This window comes from Ischnura elegans, chromosome 12 (assembly GCF_921293095.1).
Source record: "Ischnura elegans chromosome 12, ioIscEleg1.1, whole genome shotgun sequence".
Classification (NCBI taxonomy): Eukaryota; Metazoa; Arthropoda; class Insecta; order Odonata; family Coenagrionidae; genus Ischnura; species Ischnura elegans.
The window spans coordinates 65,900,771-65,912,872 of record NC_060257.1 but is presented as its reverse complement, the minus strand read 5'-3'; the positions used below and the strand labels follow the sequence as shown (position 1 = coordinate 65,912,872).

The 12,102-nt window shown below is 38.6% G+C and overlaps 2 protein-coding genes across 4 annotated transcripts in view; one reads left to right on the top strand and one right to left on the bottom strand.

The window, feature by feature from the left end:
• The window catches only part of LOC124169159 (insulin gene enhancer protein ISL-1), a 420,525-nt gene that overhangs the window by 365,191 nt on the left and 43,232 nt on the right, over window positions 1-12,102 (top strand). For 2 of the 3 annotated variants that reach the window (XM_046547670.1, XM_046547667.1), the window contains 2 exons: window positions 5,452-5,505; window positions 7,294-7,500. In XM_046547670.1, coding sequence (XP_046403626.1) covers window positions 5,452-5,505; window positions 7,294-7,500 — 261 coding nt within the window. The remainder of the gene's footprint in view (window positions 1-5,451; window positions 5,506-7,293; window positions 7,501-12,102) is intronic. The other variant, XM_046547668.1, reaches the window with a different exon arrangement.
• On the bottom strand, window positions 8,393-10,799 carry LOC124169160. The gene is made up of 2 exons (XM_046547671.1): window positions 10,696-10,799; window positions 8,393-9,238 (listed from the first exon to the last, which is right to left on the bottom strand). Exons 1-2 carry the CDS (start codon window positions 10,745-10,747, stop codon window positions 8,868-8,870), a joined length of 423 nt encoding a protein of 140 aa, XP_046403627.1. The 5' UTR covers window positions 10,748-10,799; the 3' UTR covers window positions 8,393-8,867.

Here is a 12,102-nt window from a genome sequence, read left to right as displayed (position 1 = left end):
TAGCCTACATTTTCTTGTGTCTCGCGTATACAATATTGTCTATTATAAATTAATGAGAAAACATTTTTAAGTGCATTAATTCGATCCTGCAGCGTGATGAGAAATTTTCCCCTAAACCGGGCATTGAACCACGAATCTTGGGCTTTCCTGGGCAAACCGCATCACCCAGGTCCTTGAATTCTCTATATCATCTAGTATCATGAGCCTCGGTGTGGGAATTCGGGATCTTGGTTTGATTCCCGGTGCTGGGAAAGTTTTTCCCATTTTAATTTTTGTGAAACATTTTTTTTTTATTTGACACACAAGCAGATATTGGCAAAATTCAATGCTATATAATGCCCTGAAGTTTAAAATAATTTATTCGTCACGAAAAAAGAGTGATCGAGTGGAATATATGCGTCGTATTAAGTATCATACTTAAATTGAAAAGGGTGTTCGCATCCTAATTTGTATCGCTAATTCTCTGGTTTATTCTTTGAAGAGTTTGTATATGTTTTGTGCTTCCATTACTTCTACATGGATGCTGCATGACGCTTTCCCCCCTCCTGTAATTATGCAATAATATTTTTATTTAATTATTATACCTCAATTTGACCGTTTTGTTCTTTTTTTATCCTCCTTAGGGCACTAAAATCGTTTTAAAAGTATGGTGACTGCTCCGTTTAAGGATCCTCGTTTTATCACAATGCCAGTTTAGATGATATATTTTGCAATTCAATTGTTTCTTGTACCATTTTATAACGAGTCATTAAGGTGTCGGGCCATTATCGCTCTTGTGCCTGCATTGTATTCTTCCCCAATTCATTTCAAGAAAATTATGTTCTTTCTTGGTTGGGTAGCTGGAGGAGTCTTTTAAATGGCGGAATTTCGGAAAACCAGGTAACGAGAACCGGTTCACTCATTCACTCTCACTAAAGACTGCGATTCATCCTTACAAATTTAATGCTTTGGTGACGACTTTAATGTCATCAGCGGACAATGGATACCCCGTGGGCGTTGAAAAATCTCGTTTAATTCATTAAAAAAATGAACTTTAGTGACCTTTTTGTGATGGACTTCAATTATTAGGGAATGCATCAGTCATTCTGACCTGAAATCGAAATGAAATGAGAAAATGGAACCTTAACTTAAATGAAAAATATCGTTTTCCTTTCGCAATAATTACTCCACGTTCAGTACCATTAAAAGATATGTTTTCAAATTGATTAGGGGGTAAAAACTGAATATAAAAAAATTTTGCGAACAAAAAAGAGGTGACCCTCTACAGAGTCAAACAAGTGTTCGAAGTAAGCAAATTCAACTGAGTAATCTTTTTCTTGCCCGAATATTAAACCGGAAGGCCCTGCATTAAATTAGGTTGATTTTACCACGAAAGCTTAATTGACTGGTATCGTTTGCCACTTGATACTTAACAATTACTGTGGTGTAAGAAGGGTTGTGTGTTGTTCAAATACCGAAAAATCAGAATTCGGGATTTAAAAAATATACCGACGGACCGATATCTATACAGCTAACAAAAATAACTAGTTTACCTTTATGTCGGTTTCATTGGTATAATACATTACTACCTATGCTTTTCTTTCTTTGCGTTTGTTATATAAAAATTAAACTACCTTTTTATTGCCTTTCGTAGGTCTAATTCAGTTCCCAAACTAGTATAAAGCAATGGAAAACGATGTTGTTATTGATAATATTGAGATAACGAACTGCACGTTTCTCTTTTTTTTTTTAATTGAAATTTAGATATTGACCCGTGGTTGAGATAATTTTTTTTTATCTTTAGGCTCAAAAAATTTAATTGGGAACAAAGCTTCTTTAAATATACGTCTTTTATGCAAATGCCACTTTAATTTAGTATTATAATACAATCTTGGGCGTCCATTCGTTATGAAATTAGTGTTTTATACATTCACATTCGGAATTCACGAATAAAACTGCGATTTCACGTCTGAATTATCGTTCCCATGGCACAATGCCACGCAGTGTCCCCTCGTTTTATCTCCATTCTTTCATAAGTAGTGTGCGGTTTGTGGTGTGGGCGGGAGATGGGCCGTGGAGCTTTTTCAGGGAGCGAGGAGGGACTTGCGCCAAGAACTGGACTTCCGACATTGATGGTCCTGACGGGAGCAGGGGGAGGTGCACCATGGGAAAATAGGGAGGGAGACGAGAGAGTAAACAAGGGGGATGGGTTGGCGTTTTGGGTGGCCCGCCCCACGGTTCCCCCTCCCCTCCACTGCCATCTCCGCCCCCGCTGCGAAAAAGGGGGCAGGCAGGCCGCCCGCCGACGCTATAGGATGTCAGAATAAACATAGGTTCCCATGGGCTGGCCAAGTCTGGGAATGGTGTGTGGTGTGGTGATGTGGTTTGGTTAGGCGTTGCTAGCTGTCAGGGAGAAGGCTCGACGACTTGAGATTAAAGAATAGTGCGGTAACTTGGAGGGCCAAGAAATACTGGAGAAAATCAAAGCATTGCATGAAACATGCGTAGTCAATAACGTACCCAGGATTAAAAATAGGGGAAGCTAGTCATTTTCGGATGGTATAGTATTTTTGAAGGAGGCGACCGACAGCTGAGGTCATTTGCGCCATGGGGGAAGGGTAGGCAAGGAAGGGTGGAGAGAAACCCGGCGTCGGCATTAGCCTGCTCATCGCAAAAGGTGCCAAGGAGACCACGGCTTAACGTCCCATCCGACGGGCGGAGTGTTGTCCCTGAAATGTCTGCCACACAACATTTCAGCAGGGATTGGGCAGTCTCTGAAAATTCTCTGCCATCGCCGGGACTTGAACCCGAGCTCACATGATGGGAAGCCAATACTCTAACCACCACACCAACCAGACCCCGCCATTGTTGTTAAGCTTTTTAGCAAAGAAAATGTGAATGAAACCAACACTTCAAGAAAATTATAACAGCGCTCTATTAGTTTATAAAATTATTTGCTTGAAAAAATATTTTTATTTTACTTACTTCTCTTATGCTAATATCATTTTTCGTGGGTTCGAAGAAAATTCGTTTCAAACCAGTCCTTAATTTCTTTGAAGACTTTTGCGATTTTAGCTTCTATGGAGGGGTTAACTGCCCCCTTCTGCCTTCCGCTGCGTAAGGCAATGTGCGTAGTACTTCTCCTTTCTTCGATGCCATCAATAATGAGCCATGTTTGCGGTATGACTGCGAATGTATCACCCGGTTGACCATTCGTCTCTAACATAAAATTTTCTCCAGTTATTTATCGTACTCCCAAAACCCGTATTGCGACTTTCGGTTGCGTCCGACGCGTTTTTTGTGTCAATTTCTCATTGCTGTTTGTTACGTCTTGTCATACAACTTCTGTGATTACACATCCTGCCGGGTAGGCACAACTCTTGACACGCTGAAAGGGAAAACGTAACAATAAAAAAAAAATGATTCAACAATATACAAGGCGTGGGGTCGGAGGACAAAAATTCATTAAAATTCACGAAACATCAGCAATTTCTAACCATCGTGAAGGAAGAGGATAAATATTCATGCGGAAAAGTGGAAAGAATTTTATTCCATACACTTCGTGATGAAGATGATTTGTGCCTTCTTCGTGATTTTTCCTAGGATGTAGGTGGTCCAGGGATTGGGCTCTATGCAGGAACGAAAGGGAAGAAGGGAGTATGCGTTGGACCTATTTGTTGTGCGTGAGTTGGGCGGGAACTTGGAGCAGGAAGGCGTACCAAAATAGAGGCTCAGTTTATTGGTGATAACTAGATGGTTTAGGAGCTGCGAGTGGGTGGTATTTCTGGGTTGAAAACAGGTTTGAACTGTGTTGGGAATACCTCTCACGCGCCCTGTTTAAGAATAAACGCGGAAAATAACTCTGGACAACTTCCTTTTATTCTCCGCTCCGATTACTGTATTCACTTATTCCTTTGCGAATGGATAGCGTTGCATGTGGCTTGTTTGAAGGGCCATTTGTATCGCATTCATCGAAAACGGGTTATGATTTTTTCACTTCCATTGGAATCGTGTGGATTGAACTATCGGGTGCCAAATTGTTAGTTGTCGATTATCGTCATAAGCTCTTCGATAATCAAGGGTTTGTTGTTTGTCAATGAATGTTGATGTTGCACACTGAACTTAATGTATTGGTTTGGTGAAATGCCTTCCCCAATAGAAGGCAAGGCAATGTCATCATGAGAGTAATCTCAAGAATAACCCTCATTTTAAATCCACGGGAAACCATGCAAATTTCACTTTTTTCCTCACCTCACATGACAAGATTTAAAATATTACTTGAATTGTAAAACACTGGAAGTATTAGGTACCACATTTTAAGCACTTGAAAATGCCCCTTCAACGCATTTGAATTCTGGACCTTATCCCATTTGAAATGTGCATATGGTATTGATGAATTCCTCTCGAGTTCTCAGCCAGGTTAATTCTCTCATATTCTGGCTGAGAAACCGAGAAGAATTCATTAATTATATTCACCAGGAGAAATTGAAATCGTTCATTATTCATATGGTATGATCGTTATTCTGAGATCCCGGATTGGCTTCAACTCATGGGCGTACCCAGCGAGGGGCAGGAGAGGGGCCGCTGCCCCCCCCCTTGGAGCAAAAATTGCAAATGAATTTGAGTAAAATAATATTTTTTCAAGCAAATAATTTGAAAAACTAATAAAGAGCTGTTACAGTTTCCTTAAAATGTCGATTTCATTCACCTTTTCCATGCTTAAATTTTACCTACAAATTGAACAACCATGGCTTACTCCCCCTAGATTTGCCCTTGCGTTCAATTGATCTCAAGCGCGGCGTACATAGGATTGTTTTGGGTTCAGCTAGATCTATAGATGGTCAGTGATCAGCCATTATTGTCGATGGCTTCCGAGTTTGAATCTTTAATATTTATTTTTCTACTGCGTTTTTTTATTGGCAAGCGAGTTCAATAAATAGTTGGCGGCCAGAGACATATTAAGTTTTAATGGCATCGTCGATAGCGAAAGCTGTCGAAATTTTGTCTCATCCACCTTTGATATATTCGTAATTTTTTATTCTTCTAGATTCGTCTTTGCATACGGTGGGTAAAAATAATCACGAAAAATAGCATGTGCACAACACCTTTTCTGTGGAAAAAAAAATTTGTTTGGACCCTTTATTTTCATTATGTGCATTTAATGTCCTTTAGTTGTTCATAGCAGTATTTTTTGTTATTCCATTAATTTAAATTAATTTTTGTGTGCTTGTTAATGCATTTTTACCTTGATTTATTTTTAATTTATTTCAATTGGAAAAAATTGTCTGCATCAGATTTCACTTGAACAAGAAAAATTTGATATCTTTGAGTACTGCACCAATTTCATCATGGTCATCTAAAAAGTTTTTTTTTCATTTCATACTCCCAAGAGTTGAATCAATTCTCCCCGCTGTTCTATTATTCCCTTCTGCGGTGAGATTGCATTAGCATTTGGTTTTTTGAATCTTGCAGGATGGAGGTTTCGATCGGCTTGTAGTGTACTCTGGTGCCGTTTATTATGAAAATGTAAGTGTGAAATATCCAGCTTTCTGCCCCTTTAAAAACAATACATTAACCTCCGCTTGGTACGAACTCCTTCCAACTCATTGAGTTAATCCCTTAAAAAAAAGCAACTAAGTAACGCCAAGAGTAATCTAATCATAGTTTTCCTCTGATGCACGGCTTGCTTCTAATTTACAGCTCAGGACCCTTCGATAAAACGGCATCAGCTATTAGAAACACAATGATTTACCAAGATAAAACATTGAAAAAACATCACCCAAGTATGTGATTCATGCCTGTTAGGTTTGTGTGAAAATTAAAAGAAAAACATCCCTGACCCCTTGCTTCGTACTCAATATTCGCGAAGTTACAATTGCCTAAATATTTGCATTTTTATTTTGAAAAACGTGCAGACTATTCCACATTACTTTTATTAAATATTGCCTAATAATTGTTTCACTCTCTCATTTCATTTGCTGTTTTGTTTGTTTATTTTTGATCATTATTGGCCTCTTATATTCTCGTAGAACGCTTCCAAATTTTTATTTCCCGCATGTTTGAGTAGAACTAGTCTAAAAAGTTTCTTGTATTTCTGGGTGTAAGGTCTGTTTCTTTCATTATTAATAACATGCTAGAATTAGAAGAAGTGGAGTGAAGTGATATGACTGAAGATAACTTATCCTCTATGTCTTCTTTTTTCGGTGTGGTCATCAGAGTACTAATATTCCACGTTTACCTCTAGAAATCATATTAAGATGATACACCATATATGTTTATTAAGCATGTTAGATTCTCAACTATAAGATGTTTATTTTATTGCATAACGTTACTTTTTTAACGTTTCAATATCATATTGCCCATTTAAAACTGTAATTCGTCATTTTAGTAGAGATGACAAAGTATAATTTTCTATTATTAATATTGACGAAATAAACTTTAACCGGTATCCATAATTTGTTCAATTGTAAGTTTAAGTGTTTAATAGCATCGACTAACGAACACCCCATCTCCGTTTCTTTTTCTCTCTCCTTACATAACCTTTATACCCATCCTTATTCCACTAACTACAATCCTTTATATCAACCTCTTTCTTTTCCATTACTATCCTTTTTATATCCGCATCTTATCCATCGTCTATCCTAATTATGTCACATTCTAACTTATCCGTGTCTTATCCGCGTCCTATCAACCTTCTATCCATTTCTTGTATATCTACTGTTCGTATCGTCCTTTATTCCACCTTTTTCCTACCCGCCTCCAATCTGTATCCTACTCACCTTCTTTTCTTGTGCTATCCACATCTATCCGCACGCTATCAACCCTCTACCCTTGTATTATCTATCTTCTAACCGTATCTCATCTGCATTCCCTATCCATCTTCAATCTGTATCCTACCCACCTTCCATCCTTATCCTGTTCATACATTTTGTCTTCTATCGATCCTTATTCTATCTACCTACCCTTGCCTTATCTATCGAACCTCATGCTATCTATCTATCCATTTTCTATTTACCTATCCTTACTAATTCTATCCATATATCTTTCTTATTTTATTTATCTGTCCTTATTCTATCTACCTTTGTGTCATCTATCCTTGTCCTATCTATCTCTCGTATTTTATTTATCTATCCTTATTCTATCTATCTATCCGTATCTCATCTATCCTTGTCCTATCTATCCGTATTCTATCTATCTATCCCTGTCCTATTCATATCCTATTCTTGTCATAACCTCTCCACATTCCCCTGCCCGCCCTTGCGAACCCACTGACACGATGCCCGCCGCCGCCGGCGGTGCGACACCTTCGGGCAGGACGGCCGCAAGTTGGGATACGGCGGCATGCAGGGGATCCCAATGGTCGCGTCCAGCCCCGTCCGGCACGAGTCTCCGCTGGGCATGAACCCCATCGAGGTGCAGTCGTACCAACCACCCTGGAAGGCGCTCTCCGACTTCGCCCTGCACACGGATTTAGACCGGCTGGATCCAGGAGCGCCACCCTTCCAACACCTGGTAAGTCAGGTAAGTGAGAGATCACGTCACGGACTCATTTCACCCTGCGTTCTTAACTTATCCTGTATCATTATCCATTTCCTGTATCATAGACTGGACGTACAGGAAATTAGACCTCTTATCCTGTAAGGATAGTTAGTAAAGGTCTAATAGAAGAGGTCTATTTATCCTGTATTAGGCCTATTGTAACTATCCTGTGAAATGGTTTCTTAATATATTATTCTATGCCCAATTTCATGATGCGTAAGACCCAGCTATTTCTGTTCTCGGCAGGAATTCTATCTATACCATTTTCAAGGGTTTACTTATGCGGGTAATAATTTATAGTTTTCTTTAACAATGGTTTATTTATGCGTGTAATAATTTATAGTTTTCATTAACAATGAAAACATCAAATGTATTCCACTTTCCATGTATTCCACATCGAATGTAATCCATGTTTAACTCCACAAAATACAATCAGTGATAATAGAATTTTGTAGCAATACATCTGAAAATTATGGTGCTCATGGCTGCATTATGCATGGAAAACGATATTCTGAATGTCCATTTCCCTTTGCCATTCCTTAAAACTGAGGTAGCCATTCATGGTATCAGAGAATAGACGATATCCTCAAGAGAACAGACCATCCCATGCGATCAAGATGACACTGTTCTCGATGGGAACTCCGTCCAAGGAACTACATGACCTCACGTCAGGGCGCTGTCCCAAGCAATGACTACCTACCTTTTAAGTACTTATCTTGGTTGAGGGATAGTGCATTACAATTATAGGCCCTCCAGCTGCAAAAGAGTACTCTTAAGGTATTATAACTGATAAAATGATGATACGAAACCATTGTCATGATTTTACGTATAAGGGTATTAATCTATTGTGCTAATTAACATTGATACAATCGAATTTATAGCGGGATTTAATTGTTTTATTCCAAAAAATACAACCAGTGATAATAGAATTTCGTAGAAATACATAGCTGCTTTCGTTTTAATTGAGCAGAAGAAAAGGAGTTAAGACCAGATGTAACCACTTGACTAAAATTTTCACCTTTTTTTTTGGTCCTTTGCTATTATTACACATTGTCATGCATAATTTAAATAACGGACGTAACACAAGAATATAGAATTATGGTTAGGATTTCGTTACTGTTGTCACATTCATATCAGCTTTACACCGACAAATAATTTCTCAAAACATCTTATGTTGCACTGCATAGTTCCTTCATAGAGCGTCTTCTTCCTCGGATTATTTCCACCAAGTTATGGCTACAATTTTGGTAAGTTGCAGCGATCCATTTTGGTGCCTTCGTATCAGTTTGAATCGACGAATAATTTCTCAACACGCTCACCACGACCGAAACAGTACATAATGTTCGTCTTCAATCTGTTTCATCCAGGAAATGCGTCCTCCAGACTGTGAGGTAGAAGAGGACCAAAACGAGGACGAGTGGTAGAAAGGCGGTAAAGCATAGCACGGTGGTCATCTGACATCTAGAGATAGAGCTAGGGGGTCGATACATTCTGTCCGCCAGGCTCGCGCGGACGACGTATTGGGTGGGATGGTTTGCCCTGCCATATGGACAGTAGGATTGGTTGATAGGACACGGACTGCCATACTGGCATCTTGGCTGCACCATCGTCATCACTACCGGTCTTGGTACTCGCAGTGGTACTGGAGGTGCTACTGGCGGTGCAATTGTCGGAGCCATTGCAGGTGTTTGCGTGGTTGAATCTTTTGCTACAGGCCCACCTAAAAATAATAATGCAACATATTAAGTCTACCCAAGCAGTAATCCATATCCCAACAACACCCAGACAACATTGTCGGCCTAAATATATCACATCCGTGCAATATCCAATGCAGTAAAGTTTTCTGGGGTTTCGCACCGGGTCAGGTCCTCCATGTCTACTTCCAGTGTTTCGATGAACAACTCGTGCATCGAAACGCTGGGAGATGTGGAGGACCTGACCCGGCGTGAAACCCGAGAAAACTTTAATGCATTTGTTGGCCGGGGGAAAAAAAATTATGAAATATCCATGTTAATCCAATTAAAGTTGTATGGATATCGGTCATATATCCAAATGACCAGAAAACAACGTTGCAGCGATGTCCAAAAGTGGGAATGGAGGTCCACATTACAACATATCTTGGATATCTTCGCAACATTTAATGAGTAGATAATGGAAGCGCTTATTACGGTAATTGATAATCCTCAGACATACGGAAAAAAACATTTTTGCTCTTCAATTCTATGCATATCATATCGATGGCTTAGTTCTAACAACGCGTATCTCAAAATTTGGCCGGACTAAGTTAATACTGTTATCAAAAAATAAAATTCAGGCAAAAAACTCTTTATTTGCAAATTTATGCTTCCTTTTCAGTTTTATGTATTTTTGGTTTATGATTTCAATGAAAATTGTGTACAATTAATTAGGCATTTTAAAATATTTCTCATAGGTTTGTCTATAAAAGAATAAACTCGTGGGTAAACTGTTCTCGGGTATCCCACCGGGTTATAAAATCCATTTCTTCCGACGTTTCGAGCTACGACTCGGGGTTCATCATGAGGGCTACTGAATATCGTCTCGAGAAAATTGGCTTTCTTATCGTGAAGTTATTATTTTTATGGTTGCTATGATAACATGTATGATAAAGATGCAAATAACTACACGATTAGAAGTTCAATATCCTCTAAACAACATTTACCAGTCCTGAAGATGAGTCCAGAATCGTAGTTTGAAACGTCGGTGGAAATGGAGTTCCTAACACGGTGTGAATCCTTACCCATATATTCGCCGTTAAAGCATCAAATCTTTTTTCAAAGTATTTAATTCCTCACCAACGTTTCGGTCCGCAGGTACTCGGGTACTTCGTTGAAACGTGGGCATAATGAATGTTGTAAAACGGTGTAATCAAGACCGTGCGGGAACACACATTCGCCGGGAATAAGCAACGTTTCGATAGTCATATTGTCGTCCTCAGGACGGAAATGAATTATGAAACTAAGACACGAAAAGCAGTGGTTTAGTATTTATAATAAATTATAAATCTGGTTTCACAATTGAGTCAAATCCCTGAAGGTGATGATGCAACTGTCGAGACGAAGACGAGTAGTTTATGTACTCTTTTATTGACCAACCTTCAAGATAAATTAGAAATATTCGTTATATAAATAATAACTCAGTAATTACCTAAGTACCTACCTGTATTGGCCACCTCTCGTTCATTGCTTTCCGTTTTTTCGTTTGAGAACATCTCTAAAAATGCACGGGGGACTTGGTATTGAAAATGAATTATCTTTAGAAAATTTTTCCCTGGCAACCTTTCCCATTGTTGGCGTTTACTCTCCATGCATTGTAAATCACGCCATACCGGACCCTGCGTTAGCGGAAATAAGATCGTATGACCTACCAATTTCGAGGAAAGTAAATTTCTAATAACATACTCAATATCGCTGTCCTTATGTGTACACATTATCCATGCCGTAGGACGTGTCCTCTATTATGCCTTTTCTTCCGTTTATGTTTTCGTGATTATTGCAGAAGAATTCGTATGGAATCGTGTTATAACTTAATTCGTGCTTCCTTCTCGCTTCATATTCCGTTAAAATAGTACCTTTTTAAGTTTTTTTAAGTACACTTAAGATATTATTATGCGGGAATAATTTATTTAATGCCCATATATTCATAATATGGGAACATTATTAGCTACACTGGTCGGCCTCGCGTAAAACATCGATAAAAGTGTATTTTTCCAAATTTCATTCTTATATTTTCTTGACTTAAGTTCCTCGAACCTGGGCCGATTAAACCAATCATTTTTATTCGTAAAAATGTGAACCATAACCTTGCAGACGTATTGGATGTGACTTTAGTGAAATCTTTGCACATCTTTGACTGAGTGGACATAAAATATTCCAGTTCATTTATCTCGGCGTTGTTAGAATTAAATTTGATGGCTGCTGTAGCTGTATTCTGTTATACTGGAGCTGGTAGTCAATGTAGATTGCTCGATATTATAGTGATATTTACGTTTTCGTTTTATGAATTTCCTTGAATTGTATTGATTGCAGTTTCTGTCTGATTCGCATTAATCGCGTTTTTCCCTGCAAAATTAAAAATTTAGAAGACTGGTGTAAATGAATCTTCCGCCTGAAAAGGTTATCATTGTACAGTTACTGATACAGTGGTTAAACGAGGATAAAACTATCAAGATGAGCAAAGATATTTATCATCATTATTATAGTAATATAATCCTAAGATAGATGGACCACAGATCAATTTTTCCCTTACCCTCGCTAGTTCCATAACTTTATTGATGTTCGACTTCTTAGCGTCATTCTTGATCTGTTCCAAGTGCCTTATCTCCACGTTTTTCTTGGGGGACTCTTTCTTCAATTTATAAGTATAATGCTGATTTGTGTCATGGAGTGTAGAAACAAAGGATTTATTATTATTATAGTATTCCACCGATTAAGGTAGGTTTCCATGGAGTACTAAAGAAGTGATATGGGAGCCTCCCTTTCCTTCCAGCGCTGCCTTTTTCAATTCACTGTTAGGCCTACTCCCCTTCAATCTATCTAAAAATCCTATTCTTTTCCTTCCCCTCCC